At 38.2% G+C, this 22,882-nt stretch overlaps 3 protein-coding genes across 3 annotated transcripts; 1 reads left to right on the top strand and 2 right to left on the bottom strand.

Moving 5' to 3' along the window:
* Positions 1 to 810: 810 nt before the first annotated feature.
* Positions 811 to 2,860, bottom strand: LOC131005169 (uncharacterized protein C6C3.02c-like). Its single transcript, XM_057931986.1, has 5 exons — positions 2,633 to 2,860; positions 2,012 to 2,068; positions 1,740 to 1,823; positions 1,446 to 1,618; positions 811 to 1,114 (listed from the first exon to the last, which is right to left on the bottom strand). The coding sequence occupies exons 1-5, from the start codon at positions 2,652 to 2,654 to the stop codon at positions 1,022 to 1,024; spliced, it is 429 nt and encodes a 142-aa protein (XP_057787969.1). The 5' UTR covers positions 2,655 to 2,860; the 3' UTR covers positions 811 to 1,021.
* A 6,320-nt stretch (positions 2,861 to 9,180) lies between these two features.
* On the top strand, positions 9,181 to 18,759 carry LOC131005168 (dynamin-related protein 3B). Its single transcript, XM_057931985.1, has 20 exons — positions 9,181 to 9,877; positions 10,932 to 11,214; positions 11,331 to 11,359; positions 11,456 to 11,557; positions 12,002 to 12,070; positions 12,160 to 12,219; positions 12,441 to 12,554; positions 12,935 to 12,983; positions 13,541 to 13,650; positions 14,129 to 14,221; positions 14,355 to 14,447; positions 14,530 to 14,667; positions 15,437 to 15,547; positions 15,634 to 15,729; positions 15,832 to 15,874; positions 16,382 to 16,530; positions 16,635 to 16,781; positions 17,577 to 17,629; positions 17,911 to 18,010; positions 18,124 to 18,759. Exons 1-20 carry the CDS (start codon positions 9,512 to 9,514, stop codon positions 18,382 to 18,384), a joined length of 2,466 nt encoding a protein of 821 aa, XP_057787968.1. The 5' UTR covers positions 9,181 to 9,511; the 3' UTR covers positions 18,385 to 18,759.
* A 1,101-nt stretch (positions 18,760 to 19,860) lies between these two features.
* Positions 19,861 to 22,558, bottom strand: LOC131005165 (beta-ureidopropionase). The gene is made up of 6 exons (XM_057931983.1): positions 22,187 to 22,558; positions 21,938 to 22,045; positions 21,166 to 21,354; positions 20,870 to 21,097; positions 20,571 to 20,795; positions 19,861 to 20,463 (listed from the first exon to the last, which is right to left on the bottom strand). The coding sequence occupies exons 1-6, from the start codon at positions 22,304 to 22,306 to the stop codon at positions 20,098 to 20,100; spliced, it is 1,236 nt and encodes a 411-aa protein (XP_057787966.1). The 5' UTR covers positions 22,307 to 22,558; the 3' UTR covers positions 19,861 to 20,097.
* Between the last annotated feature and the right edge of the window lie 324 nt (positions 22,559 to 22,882).

Genomic DNA, 22,882 nt, shown 5'->3' with positions numbered 1-22,882 from the left:
CACCGAGAGGGGAAGAGAGAGGAGCCGAACAGAGAGAGATGCGAGGGGAAGAAGGAAGGCGATCGCGGCGCAGCCCCAGAGCCGTCGTCGGCCAAAGAAGGAGAAGCAGGCGGCGGCAGAGAAGGAGAAGAGAGGGGGAGGGGCGCCGCGCTGTTCGGCGGGGCTAGGGCTAGGTCTCGGCTCTCTGCCCCCGTCAATGTGTGCGCGAGCGATCGAAGGCTCACCGGAGAGGCAAGGGGTGGTCGGAGAGGCGAGGGGTGCTCGGCGGTGGTCGAAGGCTCGTCGGAGAAGCTGGATTGAGAGAGAGAGACGGAGAGGACGAAATTTGGCAGAAATAAGATTAGGGTTTTTTTGTCTCTTATTTATACCTTAATTAAGGTGCAATTAATTAGTGCATCTTATGTCCTAATTATTTCCTTTTTTGAAAATGTGTCTTTATTATTGAAATGGCCCAAAAAGGAAAGTGTGTCTTCATTAGTGGGACGGAGGAAGTAATATATTGTGAAATAATGTCAACAAATAGAATATAATTATTTTTTGTAGACATCCAAAAGAAAAATTGTGACTTTTCTTAGGATGGAGGGATTATGTTTTTCAAGAACGCCTAATTTTGTACCTTCTGACTGATGATTCATGTTTAAGAGTATTAAAAATCGCACCAGTTCCAACCACTCATCATATTGCAATCCTCTGTTCATTTCATTTCTAGTTCTACCATGTAGACGAGTTTCAACCACTCATCATGTTCCAAATATTTCAAAATTAGAGCATACAAAGCTAAAAATATCACGACGAGAACAAGAGCATCCATATTCAACCACATGTTTAAAAGATCTTTATTTCCCAATGAACACCATGCAAATTGGGTAACAAAGTGCTAGGAGCCCAAAGTCTGCAGACCACCACTTTAAATGGTGTGTAAAAACAACAGTATACAATGATAGGAATCCTTAGTTATATTCCAATAACAATAGTTTCAAATGAGTGGATGAAGCGAATGCAGGGCAGCGGACTTAGGAGATCATATCATAGAACCTGAATTTCTACGGCATTCAGCCAGCATATCCATGTAGAACTGGCACTTGGTGATGTCACTTCCATAGCTATTCAAGCACTGCAGAAAAATCAGCATAAGCAATCTTCAAATTTAGAAGCAGGGAAGACAAGGCATTCTATATTAAGGCAATAATGGAATCTGAGGGCACGAGGATCAGTGATTCAGTAGGACATGATAACATAATGATCTGGTCAAGCATTAGCCATTTTATTACAATTATAAGATCGAGTGCCCTAACTGAGAATACATAGCTATTATAGGATATATGCCAATTACCATGTATGCACTATAGCGTGAAGAAAAGAGTTAACTAAGCTATGAAATTCGTTAAAAAATTAATGTATGTTATGTTAACTAGGCTAAGAAATTCCTTAAGACGTGTACTTACATCCTGGAATGCCTTAGAGTGCACACCACAGGCTTCAGATCCACCCATGCTGGCACTAGGAGCTGGAGCTGCTGCAGCTTCAGATGCAACTGTTTCATGCTGAATCGTCCGTGGACCCATAACCGCATCAACAGCCCTATGTGCCATTGCACTTCCAGTACCAAATGCCATCCCTAAAGAAGCATAAAACATGAGGGAGATCAGTGAGTATAAGACAGAATACATCTACAACATATTTCACGGCACACAAATATATAAATTATTTACTTCATATTACATACAGAGTACCCATACCTTGAGCTATGGTTGAACCAATGCTTCCAAGCATGGATCCACCGGAACCACCTTGGACTGGAGCTGGAGGAGGAGCACTATTCACTACACAAAGCCATGAAGAAAGCATTAGCTATGACATACATGTAAGCCTGAGACATGATTTGATGAACAGACAAAAGATAGGCAATGAAAAGTTAAAAAGAACTAATGAGAATCAAGAGGCACTCGTCCAGAGAGGTTCGTCAACCCAGTCATAAGTATAGAATATAATAAATGCAGCACTCAGGCACCTTTTTGAGGAGGTGGGCTACGAGCAGCTGGACGCGGGGCTGGGCGAGAAGATCTTCCTGAAAACTCAATCCAACAAGTGATGAGACATTATCACTAGAAGCATAATAAGCACCAAAGGAGTTTGACAACAGCATTCCACCTTGAACGAAAAAGAGAACAACATTGAACGAAAAAGAGAACAAGGTTTCCATTAACCAAATTTCATGAACAGGTATAAAAAGACGAACAATGTGGTGGTACAGAATGAATCAACCGTTTTGGGTAAATCTATCATCAAATAAAGGGCAGGGCCAACCAACTCAACAACAGCACACCCAAAAAATGGACTCGTACAATCAAATGCACGACAAGTTTATCTTACTAGATCTCATTATCCCAAATAAACAAATCTAATATTTCAGCTAGCAACATAAGGGAGATCCATGTAAGAAAAAATGTTCAATGTTTCCTGGCATAAGACAGCTGAATAAATTACAGGCTTAACAACACAGTACTGGCATCGATACAATAAAACAGCAAAAGTCGACTCCATCAAATCTAGCACGATAAAATTAATTACAGATCGGAAAAATCATCGACGAACAGAAGAAAAAGAAGCTCAGGAAAATGAGAAAACTCACCACCGGAACTACGGCGAGCCATTTTGCCTTCTGTTTTCTGGGAATCGGGATAGGAGCGGCGGAAATTAGGAGGTGGTGTTTTGGAATTGAAGCTCCACTAAAAACCCTATTTAAGCTAAATTGGGGGCGTTTTCTGGAGAGAGATCCTCTGTGTAGACCTCATACGTGTCAAACTGTGAGACGCGGAGAGCCACGGTGAGGAATACTCCCTCCTTTCCTCAAAAAAGTGTTAAAATTTATTGATAGTGAAGAAAAATATGTTATAATTAATATTGTGAGCGGTGAAAAGGTGAAAAATTGTTATAATTAGTATTGAGAATAATGAAAAAGTGAAAAGTAAAAATAAATAAAGTATTATTAGTGGTGGGAAAGTTGTCCAAAAATGAAAAGAAAGAAGGAGGAACTTATTCGGGGACGTTCCAAAAATGAAAAAGATTAACTTATTTCAGGGACGAAGGAAGTATTTTAGAGTATCAATCTCATTGTAGGGGTGTAAGTGAGTCGAGCTAGCTCGCGAGCTACTCGAGATCGACTCGAAAATTACTCGAAATCGATTCGGTATTAGTCGAGCTCGAGCTATTCGACTAGGTATCGAGCCCGAGTTCGAGTTTCATCATACTTGACTCGTTAGACTCGCGAGCCTAATCGAGCTCGCGAGCCTAACAAGCTTTTAAAGAAATTTACAATTTTATCTTTATACTACTCCCTCCGTCCACGAAATGAGTACCCATATTTCCTTTTTCGTCCGTCCACGAAATGAGTACCCATTTCCCTTTTTGGCAAGTATACCCCACACATCTCTTTAATTAATACGCTCAAAAAGTGGGACCCTTAAACTATTCACACTACATTCCATACATTTCTTAAAACCCGTGCCGTCCACAAATGGGTACTCATTTCGTGGACGGAGGGAGTATAACTTAATTATTAATATAGCATAATATATACAATTTGTTGAACCAGTCTTATCATATCACATAGCTTTGCTTAGCTGTATTTGGGTTTGACTTCAATCAGTTCCCTCAAGGTCAAGGGGTTGGCCTCGGACCTTTCCCGAATTTGTCTACTCCCTTCGTCCCCAAAATAAGTTTCACTTTGGGGACGGCACGGGTTTTAAGGAAAACTGGTAAAGTGAAGTGGAGAAAAATATGTTACAATTAGTATTAGGAGTAGTGAAAAGGTGAAAATGTATTATAATTAATATTGGGAGTGGTGAAAAAGTGAAAAGTAAGAATAAATAAAGTATTATTAGTGATGGAGTAGTTGTCCAAAAATGGAAAGAAAGAAATATAAACTTATTTGGAGGACATTCCAAAAAAAAAATAGGAACTTATTTCAGGAACGGAGGGAGTATAATATTGGGTGGCCCTTCACTATCATATTAGTCAATTGAGGGTTTGTCTAAGTAAATAGGGGCTGCATATTTTACTTATTGAATTTAAAATGGGTAATTGCTTGTAAATTCACAATGTCTTTTTCTAAATTGATTATTGCTCATAATTTAAAAACTCTACTTTTAAATACATGGAGTAATATTTTATTTTTGTCTCAAATTTGTCCGGTGATCGATTTTTTTTTACGTCGGCGTCGAACATGACACGGTGGCAGCCGAAATTGACACGGTAGCACATTTATGACATGTGGGAAAAAATAAAAATAAAATTAAAATTAAAATAGAAAATCCATATCATCATCTTCCCCAACCTTCCCCACTCCCAAACCCTAATTTTCCCTCCCCCACCCGCCGTCCCCCGCTGCTCCTTGGCACCGCAAAAATTTTGGTGACGATCGAGATCGGGTACATGGCGAGGAAGCCTCTGCTCATCTTCTTTCATTTACCGACTGTCGTACCTTGGCAAATGTCCGCTTGTACTTTCATGGCGTCGCCTGAGCCTCCCCTCTTACTCTACCCCGAAACTGAGCTCGACCAATCCCCAACCACTCTGGAAAAATTCCTCGGCCTCCTGGGCTTCTGCCAGCATACTCTCCTCCGTACCACACTCTCGTGGCTCGCCTTCTTCCTCCTCGTCGTCGCTCTTCTCCTTACCGAGATCGAGCTCTCTAGATGTTCCGCCTACGAGAAGCTAGAGATCGAGACCTTCGAGTTTGAAATTCTCTATATCTCGCGGGCTGTGGTCGCCGTTGTTTCTCTTTTTTGTGTGTCGTGGAATCTGCTCAAGAGGAACTGGTGGTGGCCCAAGCTCAGTCGCAGGCGCCGGTGATGGTGGCGGCGCCGGCAGTGGTGGCGGCGGCGAGTGGGGGAAGGGGAATTAGGGTTTAGTAGTAGGGGAGAGAGGGAAGAAGAAGGGGGAATTTTTGTATATATATTTTTATTTTAATTCCACATATGAAAAAAAAATCCAAATGTCAATTTCGATTATCACCGTGTCATTTCCGGCGCCGGCGTTAGAAAAAATTGGTCACCGGATAAATTTGAGACAAAAATAAAATGTTATGTATTTAGAAATAGAGTTTTAAAATTATGAGGAAAAACCAATTCCAAAAAAACGTTATGGATTTACAGACAATTACTTCAATTTAAAATGTTTAACAAAATTCTCTTATATCCAATAATTCTAATTTTGAATTATTTTTTTTTATTTTTTTTTCACTTTTTTATAATATCATTTTTTCTTATTGTAAATTCTTTCTTTAGTTCCCGTTGTTTTACGAGAGTGTGCATTATTTTTGGTGGCACAAACTTTAATAAATATTCGGCGAATGTATTATTTTTTTTATCTTCATTTGTTTTTATTTTATTTTAATTTTTTTTCACTTTTTCATAATATCAAATTTTCTTTTTGTAATTTCTTTCTTTAGTTCCCCCGCCTTTCAAAAGTGTGCACCACTTTTGTTGGCACAAACTTTAATAAATATTAGGTGAATGTATTGTAAGTGGATAAATGAATCTATTTTATTATAGTGTTATATGGTGGGGTAAGTCAAAAAATAAAAATGCTCATTTTTGTGAGATGTATCGAAAAATACACATTTTCGTGGGACGAGTGAAATATTTTTTTACCTATTCAATTCAAATATATTCAGTTAAACTTATAAATTTTACTTATAAATATAATAGTTGAATTGGTATCAATTATATATATATATATATATATATATATATATATATATATATGTGTGTGTATAAATATTTTTATGTGCATTGCGTGAATGTAAATATTAGTTTATATAATATTATAATATATAAAATGGGTATTGGTTTGTAAATACTCGAACTTTTCCCATTTTCTGGTTTTGCACTTTAATTTTAAATTATGTATATATATATACCTAAACTTTGAATTCTTTCTAATTTTGCACTCGATAGATTTTTACCCCCAAATCGTTGCTGATATGGGAGTCGGATTGACATCTCAAACCCTACAATTACATGTTCTAGATCTCACATTGATAACAAACTTATTTGCTTCATTATACACTTCGAACTTCCCTATTAATTCGGCTGTCATGTCAGCAACGATTTGGGGGTAAAAAAATTTCGGGTGCAAAATCAAAAAGAATTTAAAGTTCGGGTATTTATGGGTAGATTTTTAATGTTGGGGTGGAAAATCAGAAAATAAGAGAAGTTGGAGTATTTATAGGCCAAAACCCCCCTATATAAAATAGAGTTCTTTCCCTCCATTTTTCTCTCTTTTTTTCTTCCACCATTTTCCCATTATTTTTCTTTATCCTCTCAACATATTATATAAATAAAGTTTTTTTCCTCCATTTTTATCTCTCTTCTCCCACCAATTTTTCTACTATTATTTTTATTTCTCCTCTTTACATAGTGGGTTAATTATGCGAAAAATCATGAACTTTGGGCCGATTTTCAAGTTTGCCATAAACTTTTTTTTATCAAATTTTCCCTAAACTTAACCAACTGATCAATTTTGCCATGGTTTTGAGAAAACCTCAAATAGAGTGCTGACATCGCACTCTTTAAGTTATCTGAAAATTGACGTGGCATCGCCGGCGGGAACAAGAAACGACGACGTTCGACGTCGTTTTGAGCCCAAAACTTTCTCTCTCTCTCTCTCTCTCTCTCTCTCTCTCTCTGTGTCGAGCTTGCCGGAAAGAAGCTCTTCTAACCACCTGATACTGCGGAGGGGGGCGGCGGATCTGCGAGGTGGTGGGGGAGGGCGGTGGAGAGAGAGGTGTGGTGTGGGGGAAGGCAGCGAAGGGGGCGACAAATCTGCGAGATGGTTGGGGGAAGGCGCGGCGGATTTGGTGATGGTGGTGGGGGAGGGCGGTGGAGAGAGAGGTGTGGTGGTGGGGGAAGGCAGCGGAGGGGGCGACAGATCTGAGAGGTGGTTGGGGGGAAGGAAACGGAGAGGGCGGCAGTTCTGAGAGGTGGTTGGGGGAAGATGAAGGCGGTGGATCTGGTGTGGTGGTGGGGAAAGGTACGGCGGATCTGGTGATGGTGGTGGGGAAGGGCGATGAAGAGAGAGGTGTGGTGGTGGGGGAAGGCAGCGGAGGGGGCGGCAGAGGGCCGTCTTCGGGGAGCCCATTTTCGCCACCAGGTCACGCGCCGCCGCCTTCGCGGTCCTAGGGTTTTGATTTGGGTCTGTGATTTGGCGCTGGAGTTGGTCACTTGCTCCACTTCGTCAGTCGGCAGCGGCGGTGTTGCAGGTTTTGGGAGGAGGATTTTTTCTAGACAAAGAAGATGAGCGGCGGTCGGCGGTAAGATGGAGGGAAGAGCGACGGTCGGCAGGTTTTGGCAAATAATTGATTTTCTATTTTTTTTGTTTATTTTTTTTTCAAGTAGGCGCCACATCAGCTCGGTATTACCACGTAGTCAGCTCGGTATTGCCACGTAGGCGCCAGCTAAGACCAGACCTTCGCCGGAGGTAAAAACCGTGGCAAAATTGATCAATTGGTTAAGTTCTGGGAAAATTTGATAAAAAAAAGTTCATGTCAAACTTGAAAATCGGCCCAAAGTTCATGATTTTTCGCGTAATTAACCCTTACATAGTCAAATTTGATTATGAAGAAAAATATTCAATATTTATTTTAAATATAAGTTTGTGACAAGATATTTAATATGATATAAAAACATAAAAATGAATTTGAAATGAATAAATTATTAACAAATAAAATGTATTTTTTTTCTCTTTATTATTTTTTATAAATTTTAATTCACGCTCATATATAAAAAAATTATTTGAATATATCTTATAATTTTAATATTTACCGTGCATTGAATCATGCACGTCCTAGTAATAGTGTTACCACTTCATATAAATAAAATAGAGTGGATTTTGAAAATACCCACTTTCCTTTAGTAAAATTAAAAATTAGCTACTAATATAAAATTTTTAAAAAATACCCACATTTACCATTTTACCCTTAATATAAAAATTTTACAAATACCCACTGTTCACTGGTTGTGAATTCAACTCGAATTCACAACTGAGTCTGAATTCAAGTATTGATTGTGAATAAGAAGTGTTGGTTGTGAATTCGCGTGAATTCACAACCAACACTATTTCAAGTTGTGAATTCACAACCAACACTTTTTCAAGTTGTGAATTCACAACCAATAAAATTTGAATTCACTATCAACACCATTTCAATTGTGAATTCACAACCAACGCCGATAATTCAGTTGTGAATTCATAAATCTGGTTGTGAATTCAAGAACATTTATACAAAATTGCGCGATTTTCATCAATTTCTTCGTTACTTATATTTTTTTTCTATTAAATTCAAATTGAATTCAACTTTTCCTCAAATTTCTCTTCTAAATGGCATATTTTCTTAAAGTAATTGAATAAGAACAATCCCCAAAATCTAGAATCTCTAAATCATTCTCATTCTCATCCCAATGATTCAAAGATGGAGAAATAATTTGAGATCCTCGTAGACGATGACAGAGATCTCAAATCTGAATTCTGCAGATCGCGCTGCCCGTACCTCACCGCCGCCAGCTCCCTCAGATCCACCGTGTTCATGTTGAATTTGGTGTGAGAAAGAGAGAGCGGGAAGAAAGAGAAAGAGTGAGAGGGGAGAGAGTGAAGGGGCTTTGATCTGATGTTTACGGAGAGATCTGTCCACGCAGCTCCGATCTGTCCGCCAGATAGAGAAAGGGAGAGATCTTTGCCAGCGGTGGTGCTGCAACCACTAAGCTGCCGGAATCGCCAACTCTGTTGCGGACGATGAAGGCGGCGACAGACGGGCGAAGAGAGAGAGAGAGAGAGAGAAAGAGCGCAGGTTGGGGAAGAAGGAGAGAGAGAGAGATCGAGAGAGTGTATAAAGAGATTAGAGAGAAAGAGAGAGAAGAGAGAGAGAGAGTGTATAAAGAGATTAGAGAGAAAGAGAGAGAAGAGAGAGAGAGAGGAGAGAGAGCGTGTCGAGAGAGAGAAATGAGAGAATGAAAGGAGGTTAGGGTTTGTCCATTTATATAGAAGGGTAATTTAGTCATTTAATACAAAAAGTGAGTATTTTTTTATATTTTTATTTGAGTGGGTAAAATTTATTTTTACTATATAAAAGTGGCTACTCTTATATATTAACACCATATAATAATGACCCTATTTTTTCATATTATCGCTATTTTAAACGAATAACACGTAAGTGTTTATAATTAAAAAAAGAAAAAAAGACTAGCGCGGTGGCCGGTGCCGGGCCGGGATCCCCCATTCTCTGCGGTAAGAGTGTGTGTCAATGTTTGCTTGTGCGCTACGTGAAGGAGGAGGATCCTCGCGCAAGTTTCTCTCGCACACTCTTTCTCTCTCTAAAATCCTTACTATTTCAGACTCTGCTCTCATCCCCACCGCTCACACAATCCCCTAACTAGGGTTTTAACATCCATACCTACCAGAAACCAAAATACAACATTCAATTTCACATTGCGCCGATCTTCAACCGATCAATTTGATGACGGAGGTGAAATCGGCGGCGTCGAACGGCGGCTCGTCGGCGACGCCGTTTGGGAGCTCGGTTATACCCATAGCGAACAAACTGCAGGATATTTTCGCGCAGCTAGGAAGCCAGTCTACGATCGACTTGCCGCAGGTGGCGGTGGTCGGCAGCCAGAGCAGCGGCAAATCGAGTGTGTTGGAGGCGCTCGTAGGACGTGATTTTCTACCGCGTGGAAGTGACATCTGCACCCGCCGCCCGCTCACGCTGCAGCTCCACCAGAGACAGAGAAAGGCCGATGACGAGGAGGAAGAATGGGGGGAGTTCTTGCATTTACCGGGGAAGAAGTTTTTTGATTTTAGTGGAATCCGGAGGGAGATACAGGTAAGTTTCGCATGCGAAAAAAAATCGTCTTTTATACTCCATTTTAGATGATAATATGATATGATTTGTATGGTAAACGAATTAGTGTAACTATGTGTATCTGAGTTAACGTGTTGGTTTTGTAATATATAGGTTGGTGTGATATTTGAACCCATCAAGGCGTAATGCCTTTTAGCGAAAATGTGGATTAGGTGTTGGACTAGAAACCTGGAACAATAAGGTCTTGTGGCATTTTCTTAATGTTCGGAACAAGCCAATGACTTGGAGCTAGTTGTCCGATTAATTTAAATAAGCATGCATGCGAACATTTTCTAGGTACTAAATTTAATTTAATTTTCTTTGAATGAAGGATAACTTGTACCTAGTGGTAGAAACATTCTTGTGTGTGTGTTTTGGATGAGCTTGCCTTGATTCGAACCTAGCTGAGTAGATTGATGTATTCTATTATCACCTTCTCCTTTCATGGTGTGGTGAGGTTTATGTGTACAATTGCCTGAGGTTTTTGTATTGATGTGGTCATCTCCAAAGAAGATGTTGGGGTGGTTGAAGACTCAAAAGTCAAATGCTGAGCTTCACCACTTTACTGGCTCACTTTAGTGGTAGTTTGGAACCCATCCCTTGGTTTTCAATTGATGAATTTTCTTTACTAATATTTCTTGATGCTATGACAGTTACTAAACTCTTTACAGAGTTAAAAAATAGTGACTGCAAAAGGAAATCCATTCACCAAGGTTCTATGTAGAATGTAGATCTTATATTTGGTTTTTCTGTAAATCATGCTTCCATATTTGAAATGTCATGCTTATGAAACGTCAATTTTGGTTATGCAATTTTTATACATAGATTACTCCTCTTACAGAATGATATCTAGTGGCTTTGTGTGCCAAACAAGATCCATCAGTTCATTTCACTTTTAGCTGTAAAATTCAAATCATTGTTGCCTGTATTGTTTCTGTTTCCTTAAATGTTACTCTTTTGCTTCTAGTTCTCTGTTCCTCTAGAGTTTGTTGAATTGGCTGCCTCTTAACGCTAGATGAGGTTGCAATCTGTTTAGGCTGCAACAGAGAGAGAAGCAGGGGGAAACAAAGGTGTCTCAGATAAACCAATAAGCTTAAAGATTTATTCTCCAAATGTTCTTGACATTACTCTTGTGGATCTACCGGGTCTCACGAAAGTTCCTGTTGGTGATCAGCCATCTGACATTGAAACACGTATTAGAAATATGATAACGGCAGTCATTAAACGTGAAAGTTGCCTGATCCTGGCTGTGACACCAGCAAATGCCGATCTGGCTAACTCAGATGCTCTTCAGATGGCACAATGCGTTGATCCTGATGGTTAGGTCCACTGGTTTTACTTATCTGAAAATATTATTTCCTACACTCAGTTTCTATCACTAGTAAAAATTAATTTTTGGATTCTTGAGATCACATCTGAAAGTCTCTATTTTCAGGTCACAGGACAATTGGTGTTATTACAAAGGTGAAAATGTTAGGCTAGACGATTGTTTGTGTACTTCCAGTTTCTGTTTGCACTTTATCTAAGTTGGCTTTGTTTGTGTTCATTTTGTTGCTACAGTTGGATATAATGGATAGAGGTACTGATGCACGCAACTTTTTGCTTGGGAAAGTGGTTCCGCTTCGCCTTGGTTATGTAGGTGTTGTAAATCGCAGTCAAGAGGTAATTTTTCAGTTTCATATAGATAAAGTATACTCGCTGCAGTTCCTTATATTTCATCTACTTGGAGCAGGGCTGAAGTTGTTTGATGAAAAAATTACGCTCTTATGTTTAAACTCTTTGATGTTTGGGCTACTTAAAGCTTTCTTCTTCATTTACTTAGACCTTCTCATATTATACCTTATTTTGTTTTAAGCTGATATTGCTGAGATGTCTGTGATACTGATAACTGTTATGATATTTTAGAAGCTGATGTACATGCATTTACTTCTCTATTTCATTAGGTAGTTTTGAGTTATATTTCATATTCTCTTTCTCTGAATCTCTGGTGAGCAAAAATAGAAATAAGTATACCGCTGTCATTTAATATTTTCTCTTTCCTCGATTATAGAATCACTGGACAACTTTTTTACACTTCCTTAACAATGTGTATGTTGTGTTCAACAGGATATTCTGCGGAACCGAAGTATCAAAGATGCACTTGTTGCAGAAGAGAAGTTCTTTCACACTCGTCCAGTATGCCATTGATTGTTCTTATTACTGATTGGTTTCTTGCCCTCCTCACAAGTAATTCATATGGCCACTTGTTAACCTATATTTTATAGGTGTACAGTGATATTGCTGATCGTTGTGGAATCCCACAGTTGGCCATGAAGTTGAACCAGGTAATGCTGTTTGAGAATGAGTACCAACTTAAGTATGTACATATGTTGTGATATTTTAATACATCCAAGCAAATATAATATGGTTACCTTATATGGTAAAAAACATCACAGTCAAACATGTGAAGCCTTATGTCATACTGCCTATCAAACTAGCCCTAAGTATGTATATTGATATTTTCATAATGCGTGCTGCATGGTGTAATCTCTCCACTTCTTAACAGATTTTGGTACAACATATTAAGAATGTTCTTCCGGGTTTGAAGTCGCGCATTAGTGCCGCCCTGGTCTCTGTGGCAAAGGAGTATGCTAGCTATGGAGAAGTTTCTGAGTCAAAGGTATTTAAACCCATGGCCATTGTCCTTGAAGTTGTTTCAAGACTTTAATGCTCTTTCTTTTCAAGACTTTATGGCCAACCCTTTCTCCTTGTGTATGGCATCACAAGTAATTGCAAATAGAAGCTGGATTTTGTGATGATTTATGACTATTTGCTTTCTAGTTTATGAAATTATGTTATATGACCAACCCTTTCTCCCTCTGTATGGCATCACAAGTAATTGCAAATAGAAGCTGGATTTTGTGATGATTTATGACTATTTGCTTTCTAGTTTAAGTATTATCCTTTATTCAAGTTGGTGATCTGATTGTTTTAGCTGGGTATTCAGAAAACTAACAAACTATCTCGATTGCCAATTCGTTACCCTTTCATGGTGAACAGGCTGGCAAAGGTGCTCTAATACTAAACGTTCTTTCCAGATATTCAGAAGGTATGCTTCTCTTTTTCTCTATGTATAACATATATGTGGGACTCAAACATGTATATTTATTTGCTTATCTCTACTTGCTTGAAGCACATCGTAATATCATGTACATCATTGCACTGAGGCTGTATCATAATTGAGGCATTAATGATTGTTTGGAATTTTATCCCTTAGGGTCATTTGTATTTGTCCATCACCATTCCTTCCCTGTATATCTTGTATTTAGCTATCAATGAAATTAGCTTATTTTTATTCTGTGATTGGAAGTGGACTAGGAAGAAGATGCTGATATTGTCTTTCTTTAGTATCTGCAATAATATTTTGGATTGCGTTAAATCATATCCAGCCACAAAAACCTTCCTGATTGCTTAATTATGGTAATCTTTAACATTACATTAAACCCTCCTCAGGGAGGAATATTCTGTTACTACCAGAACATCATACCCTTTCTATTGGAAACGGCAGGATGATCAGGGATATCTCAATGCTTGCTTCTTGTCAGACTTTGTTCTTTCTTCTTCTTTGATTTTGATTTTTAATTTATAGTTTTTTGTTGGGAACAGCATTCTCTTCAATGATAGAAGGCAAGAGTGAAGGAATGTCAACATCTGAGCTTTCTGGAGGAGCAAGAATACATTATATATTCCAAAATATTTTTGTGAAGTGCTTGGAGGTTTGTCCTCTTGATCTGAACGCTATGGGCATGCCCTATGAAGTCTTGGAAAATTCTAATGTAGTTTATTGAACGCTGAGCTCGCATTAGTGGGCTACTGCAGTCCATTACTTTGTTAATGTATTGTTTGTGACATGATGCAATTAGGTTTTCCAGGTTTTCATAATTTCCTGTGCCAACCCTTTTTCTTTAAAGAATAATTTCTCAACAGTACACATTGAACTGTGTGTTTTCGGTCACTCAAATGGAGGGATTAAGATGAATTATGCAAAATATAAGATGCATAATAAAATATGTGGTTATTTAATATTCTTCCATTTACTGAGTAATATGACATGGCCACTAGGATTTCCTCGGCAAGTTAAGACTACTCTTAGGAGTAATTCTGTTAATCCTTAGCTTCTAAATGATTTTGATGCAACCAATTGATTTAATTGAAATTCTTAAGAAGTCATATACTTTTTATGATGTTGTGCAGGATATAGATCCTTGTGAGGATTTAACTGATGACGATATCCGCACTGCCATTCAAAATGCAACTGGTACCAGATCTGCACTCTTTGTGCCAGAAGTATGTCTTTTGCCTATTTTATTATTTCTTCCTATCTATCTTGGATATTTTGAGGAAAGCTCAAATCCTATCAGTTCTCACTTTTAAAGCCTTCCAACTAATTTTTAGCTTGCAAAATAATACGAACATATAGGTTCCTTTTGAAGTTCTTGTTAGAAGGCAAATAGCACGTTTGTTGGATCCAAGTCTCCAGTGCACCAGATTTATCTATGATGAGCTGATCAAGGTGCATACTTGGTATCACAGAGTTCAGATATTCACTGCAGTCATCTTTGTATGTTGACCTTAACTTGGTTGTTTCCTGTTAGATGAGCCATCGCTGTATGGTAAATGAGCTCCAACAGTTTCCGGTCCTACGAAAACGCATTGATATTGTTATCAGAGATTTTTTGCAAGAAAGTCTTCGGCCAACGGAGGCAATGGTGGAAAGTCATGTTGAAACACAGGTAATTTCAGTCATGGTGTTTGTGTTTAGGTCTTTCTGTTCTCTGAAATACTGAAAATCTCATGAGCAAAATAACCTGAGTCGATTCAAAGTAAGTTCCAGATTTTTGGATGAAGTTGCTGATGATGTACTAATACTCTGCCATGCCATGATATGATACAATTTGCGATATGATATTATGTCTGTTATGTCCTTTCCCTGTACTTCCTCTCTTTCTATGGATGAGAAAATGAGTGGCGTTCTACTCTGCATCCCATAGAATGAAGAGTTGGAAATGATTCATAGTGTTTCTGTATTATGTCGACTCTAATTCTTTTGTGCTAAACCATTATAAGTACAATGTCTAGTTAATTTATAAGTATGCAGTGCACATGTTTCCTTTAGAACCTCTCACTGAGTTGTGAAATTTTGGATATGTGGAGTAGTGATTGGGTGGAACTGAAAGCGGAGCATCTGAAAATGATACAGTTTGTGTCAATACAATCTACCATGATTAACTCATGGAGGAAACTAAATCTTAAGTTTAAATATTATATAAATTTAAAAGATTGGCTAACTATACTATTGAGAACTGTGTTTCAATGGAAACTGATGGAGAGATATAATCTATATAGTGGGGTAAAGGCTTAGATTTTTTTGTATTGGCTACTTCTGTATGTTTGTGTGATAATCTAAATTTAAAGGATCGTTATCTGCATTAACCTATTGCTTTTGTTTATAACTTACTGAATTTCTTAACATCGGATTTTGGTGAATGTACTGTGCCGTAGATGGATTTCATAAACACTTCGAATCCAGATTTTATTGGTGGAAGAAAAGCTCTAGAGGCTGCATCAGAGCAAATCAAGTCCAAAATTGTGGCGCCCGTTGCAAAGCACAAGGTGAGTGCACTTTGATTTCTTTTTTTTATAAAGTATGTGCTCATTAGTTCACAAGGGGTTTATTATTTGTTTTGATTTTAATTTAGGATACAGGAGAATCAGAAAAAGTATCTCACCTTGAAAGAAATTTCACATCTCGGACCGTACTTTCTCGACAAGTGAATGGAATTGTTCCAGAGCAAGTAAGTAATCTATTGGCACCCAGTGCCCTCGATGGACACTGAAATTTAGTTTTTCTTATTCAAATCAACAACTTTCCTTTGTTGTTCTTTACATGGAAAAAGGGTGTTCGATCTGCCTCAGATGTCGAGAAAACTGCTCAGTCTGGTAATATTTGTTATTTCTTCTCTCAGTAGTTTCTTTTTCTCATTCTCTGATCAGAGAAATGGACTGCTTATATACAATTGTAAGGGTTAATCACCAGAGAAATCACCATCTTAGACCCATTTTTGTAATTTAGACGCTAGTTTTGAAGCGTTTCTATAATGACTACCACTTTTTGATTTGTAGCAATTCAGTCCTCCCAATCTTTTCAGCGAACTTGGTCGGTGAAACGATGTCTATTTCACCGCTGAAATGAGGTCGTTTTGATGCTTAAAAAATTGGGGATGTGGATATTGCTACAAATTAAAAGGTGGAGTCATTAATGAAACATTTCAAAAGTAGCATAAATTGCAAAATGGGTCAAAAGAGGATATTTATTTGACAGTTAACACTAATTTTAGTGGGTGCAGAACTCAAACACTTTGCTGACAATTTCTTATTAGTCTATACCTAATAGAAGATCCAATAAAATCATACATTTAATGACAATCATTAAATGCGTCTTATTAGTAAGCAATGCTGGTTCGAGTTGGGGAATATCTTCGATATTTGGCGGAAATGACAATCATACATCACCTAAAGAGAACTCGACCAGCAATCCATTTAATGAACCTGTTCAAAGCATGGAACAGAGAATGTCGATGATCCATTTGAGAGAGGTACTCGGTCAAAGTATTATTTCTAGCAAAATTAAACTATTAATATCTGTAGTAAAATTTGTAATATGTTTTGATGGATTAATTTCTTTTTAATTTTGTGAAAGCCCCCTAGTGTGTTGAGGTCGTCAGAACCTGACTCAGACGAAAAGACCATTGAGATTACTGCTACAAAGTTGTTACTGAGGTCGTATTATGATATTGTGCGGAAAAGCATTCAGGATTACGTACCAAAAGCCATTATGCATTTTCTGGTAATTGCTTTTCATTTCTGGGGTTTATTTTTTTCCTTAGTTTTAGTTTGCGGTGTTGGAGAGATATGATCGGACATAGTTGGCCATACATAGTGGGAGAAAGGCTTACTTCTTTCTAGTAGTAGTCGTCTACTCCTTTGTTTTGCCCACTTCATTAAATTCTTAGGGCCTGTTTGATATGGGTTTAAAAGCAGGATAAGTTAAATTAATATGAATTTATGTAGTGTTTGATATTATGTGTTACTAATATGGTCAACTCCAGGTTTATCCCAAGACCCTAGCTTATTTTGTGGGATTAACCCACACTAATTATCCCACCTCCCCCATGGGATTAACCCACACTAATTATTCCACCCCCTCCATAGGCTACTAATTTAGGTATTTGATATGTTAATCCAACCTATTTCAATGGATACCAAACACTTTTTGGGATTAATTACCAAAGATATCAAACACCCATCTGAGATTAGAAATCATGACTAATCCACACTAAATTATCAGGATAATTTATATCATGCTTAATCCAATACTGAAAATCAAACGGGCCCTTATGCTTTTATGATATCAACCAATTAGGACCCTTGATATCAAGTGGCTATCCTGCATGGAATGTTAGGAAACAACTTTTGTACTCTTTATAGCTTAATGATCTATATTCTTCTATTCCCATATTTTTCATTTTGGTTTCCTCTCTGATGCATGGTTTAGCTCTTTTAGCAGTCTGAAATTCGGCTGTCCTGTTTGCCATCCCTAATGGAATTTGTTTTTATCCCTTTTTTCGTTTGAAACTTACAGGTAAACCACACAAAGCGAGAGCTTCATAATGAATTCATAAAAAGATTGTACAGGTATATTCTATGTTAACAACTTTTTGTATCGTTATGCGATGAATAGGGCACCGGATTTAGATGATGAAGAGTAAAATTTGGACCTTTATGTTGCAAATGAAAGAAAAGACATCTAAATCAACATGGTCTAGAAGCTAGGTTGAGTGTCCAGGATGATAGTGTTAGTTCATTTTGCTACCCATTGAACAATCCCATTTAAAATTTAATTAGTAGGCTTTGATGATTATCTAGTTCTTTGTAAGTTCACAAATTATACTTGTGTTTTGTAATTTTGTGAGCAGAGAAAACTTGCTTGAAGAGTTGTTGCGGGAGCCAGATGAGGTTGCCACGAAGAGAAAGCAGACTCATGATACACTTAAGGTCCTAGAGCAAGCTTTCCGGGTTAGTGCTTTATATTTTTGAGTTGATGCTCATGAAAGTGAAAATTTATGCCTTTCCTTGAAATTGACATTACCTCGAATTGCGCATTTGGTTGAACTGAATTGATTATGCAGACAATTGATGAACTGCCGCTTGAAGCTGAGACTGTTGAGAGAGGCTACTCCTCGAATAATGATCCAACTGGCCTGCCAAGGATCAATGGGCTCCTAAGATCATCGTTGTACGACAGTGGTTCAACGGAATCATATAGCCCTTCTTCCAAAAACTCAAGATCACGAAAGTCTAGCGAGCCTCACTCACCATTATACTCTGATACTTATTATGGTGGTGGACATAGATCTGGCGCTGGCCTATATCCAACCATTGATATATAAGTCTCCAGTAATGCTTCAGGACAAATTTTATAACGAGGCGCATCCATATTTTTGCAGATCAAGTGCGGTGGACAGGCAACATTGTTTACTTACATCTTAGAACGACTAACAACGTTGACCATTTTTTCGTCTAAGTGGCGTACGGTATAGTTTGATTACCTTGATATAGATGAGAGTTGCTTATGAGAGGTGGAAAAGCGGTGAGAGCTGAAACCGTTTTTATTTGATTATATATATAAGAAGAGAATGTTTGCAGTTTTTTCATGTTATCTTCTCATAAGTTTCACATTTCTGTAAACAAAGAAGCAGCACATTTTTGTACAGCTGGTTAACGCTCTTTTGTTTTTAGCGTATGCAATTTTGTCGTTCCAAATATTTCTGTGTGGATTTTGATTATTCGATGAATTTGGTTGTACTTTTTCCCTAGTATATTGCAGGATCAACTTCTTTTTTTCTTCATATGTAAACAGCTACAATATGTAAATGAATGTTTATTATACTTATGGATAATTGGTGTGTGAATACATGAACTTTACTCATTTTTTGGTATTTAACATGAACTTTAAATCCTAATTATAAATACATGGGCTTTACTCATTTTTGGTATTTAACATAAACTTTAAAATATAGTTATAAATACGTGAACTTTAAACTTATTCAATTTTTGACATAATTTTCAACTTAACACTACCTATATATCTTATACAGGTTTCAAATATGACTATAAGATGACGGTAGTGTTTTAGTCATGGTCTTATCCTATCACCCCCTCAATGCTAAGTTCAAATCTTGAGCTTAACATTTTAAAGCCGAAAGCCTAAAAGCATTCACAATAGGGGCTTATATCGCTTGAGCCTGCACCGCTGCTGGGAGGATAGTGGATTGAAGTGAGGCATGCCTTTGCGCGCTGGGCGTAGAAGAGGGTACAGAGAGGCGCGTGCAAACACCTTTCGGGGGGGCATGAGATGAACCCAACTATGAGATGGGGCTCGATTGCTGCAAAGCCCGTAGTTTGAAGGGAGCGGCCCACCTGCGAACCCGGAAGCTTGGCACGGGTGCGTGGATGCTGAAATGTTTTAAAGTTTGTTTTCAAGTTCAATTACATGATGATCTTGTAAATTGGGCCAATCTGGCATGATGGCCTGTTCATGGTTGGGTTGGCCTGAGCATTTTTGCAATCCAATTTAAGTTCGGGCCAGGCTAGCCCACTCCTATTCTATACATTTAGCCCAACAAAGAGAAAATGTGACGTAAGGTGGAATGCCTATACGAGTAAGAAGTATCCAAAGGTCTTCTTATTTGTTCTTCTGTGGACAGAATTGGGGACAAATATACATAAGCTTCATCTATATGTTTGTTTAATTTGTGGGCAAATTTCACTGGAATGATGAGTAACCATTTTAGATAAATGAGTTGCCATTTTAGAAGAAGCGAGAGAGGGTAAAAAATCTGTTTAGTACATATTCGATTCATAAATTTAGAAAAAAGCTTAACTTAATAGAATAATGACAGACCTTAAATACAACACGAGATTTATTCATGGAAGCTTTGCAAGTCCCAAAGTTACCACAAACAAATTAAATTATGACGAGCATTAACGTTGAGTAAAAATAAAACTATTCACAAACACAACCTTGTACAGAAGCTTGGAATCCCCATGGCAAAAGCACACTCCAAGTTCAGAACCAAATTCCCAGTTACTTTCAGTTCTCCTTACATGGTTTGCTTATGCAACAGTGGATCAGAAATGATTTGGGGTTCGAAATAGGGCTTCACGTAACGAGCAAGCAAATCTGCATAAATCTCATAGCGGGCAGTCATGCGAAATCCCCACTTGTCCTTCAGTTGCCGGCAGAGGTTGAGATCCATGTCCGATATCAGCAAGCCATCCTTGTGACGGGATAGAGATGGCGTGCAAGAGGAATCGGGTGCTGATATGTAGCTGGAACCGTAGAAATGTCCAAAATCTGTATGCTGTGGCTTCCCATCTCCTGAGGTGAATGGATTTGGGAAATGTTCAGTCCCAATACGATTGATCGAACATACAAAGTAACTGTTGGCTATGGCTGCATTACGTGCCTGCAAAAGTACATACATGAATTTAACCGATCTAGCACTCAATACATCTCAAGAATTGCAAAAGTAATATGTTAGTACAAACAAAAAGTGGAAGGGTGAAAGGCTACCTCAATGGGCCACATTGGTTCGCTTAGTTCACCGACAGTTGCTGATGGGTTAAAAACAATCTCAGCACCATTTAAGCCGAAAGCTAGCCAGTTAAGAGGGTGATGTCTTCCATAACATATATTGACAGCAATCTTTCCATAAGCTGTCTCAAACACAGGATGCCCAGTATTCCCTTCCATATAGTACGTGCTTTCATTAAAATCCCCAACTCTAGGTATATGATTCTGCAACGATTACATTCAGAGACACGTTCGTGTGAAAACAATACGTAGACCAAATGTGTGATGCAACATTTTACCTTCCTGTGCTTCCCGATTATATTACCATGATTTCCAATTATCACGGAAGTGTTCCAGAGTGTCTCCCCATGGTTCACATCCCTTTCAAGGATAGGGCTTACTATAACCATATTGTACCTCCGAGCAAACTCCTGAAGAAATTTTGTCGATTCTCCATCTATTGGCTCTGCAAACTCACACCATTTCTTCTCGCGAGTGCAGAATGCAAATGGCATCGTCCATGCCTCCTGCATTGATGGTCTGTAGTTAATCCCCTATAGCCATCCAGAGTTTGTGATTGTTTATGGAAAAATACCTGCAAACATAATATGTTGACTCCAGAAGCGCCTGCAGCTTCAATGATCGGTGTCAATTTCTGAAATATGCCCCTTTTCTGATCAAGAAATGGTTCTGTAGTTGGAAGAGCTATAGAATTCTGAACCAGGCCCACCCTCACATTGCGAGGTTCTCTCAGTGATTCAGTATCAGCACGAAACGAAAATGCCTGCATATATATGCAACGAAACAAATATCAACCAACTGATGTTACAATTACAGCGACACAAAAGCAGTAACTCATAGTTTCCATGATAATCTCTAAATATTCCATACACATCCATTGATTCAAGATGTAAAAGGAAACTAATAGCATCTCAATAATATGTGTTTTTTGGCATCCAATCAAGTGCAAAACATCACTCCATGTTTTCAAGATAACTAATTTAGAGGCACACTTCAGTGCATCCGCCCTAGTTAAATCCTAATTGTGACTACTAAACACTAATTGGGGACTAGTAAACTTTAATCAGGACCAATAAACCCTCGTTGGGGATTAGTGAACCCTAATTGTATTTAATTAGGCGGATGGTGCATCCGAGTGTACACAAGTTTCTGCCACTAAATTTAAAGGCCATCAAGTATTCTATGATTAACAGACCATCACTTCAGCAACAAATTTGTTTGATTGTGTACTTTGGAATAGTAGGATTAATTGTTATGAACACAAATTGAATGAAAAGAGTGAAAAATTACTTCTTCAAGTTGACATCACCGAAAAAAAATGAGGAATCACACACACGCGCACATACCTGAAGATCAAAATCATGTTCTACAGAAAGGGATTTGGCAGGCTCGGGAAGAGCAACAGAATCAAGCGTTCTTCCACAGTTTAGCCCAATAAGCAATCGGCTAGCTTCCTGTCGCAACCGATAGTACCAATAAAATTTATGTAAATTCCATCGAACAGTTGATATTCAACTCAAAATCCAACAGAATTAGGCTCACGAAAAAATCGGAGGGATTTGCAATTAGAAAAAAAAATATGGTGTTGATCTGACCTGAAAAAGGTGAGGAGGAAGGGAGGACTGGAGGAGGCGGTGCAAAGAATCGAACCCAGCGATGGAACCGTCTTTTTCGATTTCAGTTTTGCCGTTTTCTGCAGTGATTTTGTCCTCCATTTCTGCTTGTTCTTTGTTGTGGGATCACAGTGGAGAAGGGTGTTCTTTACTCAAATCAACAACTTTCCTTTGTTGTTCTTTACATGGTATAAGGGTGTTCGATCTGCCTCAGATGTCGAGAAAACTGCTCAGTCTGGTAATCTTCTCTCAGTAGTTTCTTTTTCTCATTCTCTGATCAGAGAAATGGACTGCTTATATACAATTGTAAGGGTTAATCGCCAAACAAATCACCATCTTAGACCCATATTTGTTGACGCTAGTTTTGAAGCGTTTCTATAATGACTACCACTTTTTGATTTGTAGCAATTTCAGTCCTCCCAATCTTCTCAGCGAACTTGGTCGGTGAAACGATGTCTATTTCACCGCTGAAACGAGGTCGTTTTGATGCTTAAAAAATTGGGGATGTGGATATTGCTACAAACAAATTAAAAGGTGGAGTCATTAATGAAACATTTCAAAAGTGGGTCAAAAGAGGATATTTATTTGACAGTTAACACTACTTTTAGTGGGTGCAGAACTCAAACACTTTGCTGACAATTTCTTATTAGTCTATACCTAATAGAAGATCCAATAAAA

This window comes from Salvia miltiorrhiza, chromosome 1 (genome assembly GCF_028751815.1).
Source record: "Salvia miltiorrhiza cultivar Shanhuang (shh) chromosome 1, IMPLAD_Smil_shh, whole genome shotgun sequence".
NCBI lineage: Eukaryota > Viridiplantae > Streptophyta > Magnoliopsida > Lamiales > Lamiaceae > Salvia > Salvia miltiorrhiza.
Note: the sequence above shows the minus strand (reverse complement) of the source record. Positions and strands in the feature narration are given on the sequence as shown.

Bases quoted from the DNA above. Each gene is read 5' to 3' on its own strand.
- LOC131005165 (XM_057931983.1), bottom strand. From the start codon at position 22,306: ATGGAGGACAAAATCACTGCAGAAAACGGCAAAACTGAAATCGAAAAA. The intron at 21,355-21,937 runs GTATGTGCGCGT...ATATATATGCAG, and splicing joins AACATGATTTTGATCTTCAG to GCATTTTCGTTTCGTGCTGA. The intron at 21,098-21,165 runs GTATTTTTCCAT...CCATCAATGCAG, and splicing joins TCAACATATTATGTTTGCAG to GAGGCATGGACGATGCCATT.
- LOC131005169 (XM_057931986.1), bottom strand. From the start codon at position 2,654: ATGGCTCGCCGTAGTTCCGGTG. The intron at 1,619-1,739 runs GTATGGGTACTC...ATGCTTCTTTAG, and splicing joins TGGTTCAACCATAGCTCAAG to GGATGGCATTTGGTACTGGA. The intron at 1,115-1,445 runs GTAAGTACACGT...ATTTTTCTGCAG, and splicing joins ACTCTAAGGCATTCCAGGAT to TGCTTGAATAGCTATGGAAG.
- LOC131005168 (XM_057931985.1), top strand. From the start codon at position 9,512: ATGACGGAGGTGAAATCGGCGGCGTCGAACGGCGGCTCGTCGGCGACG. The intron at 13,651-14,128 runs GTTTGTCCTCTT...GATGTTGTGCAG, and splicing joins TTTTTGTGAAGTGCTTGGAG to GATATAGATCCTTGTGAGGA. The intron at 15,875-16,381 runs GTAATATTTGTT...GCGTCTTATTAG, and splicing joins CGAGAAAACTGCTCAGTCTG to TAAGCAATGCTGGTTCGAGT.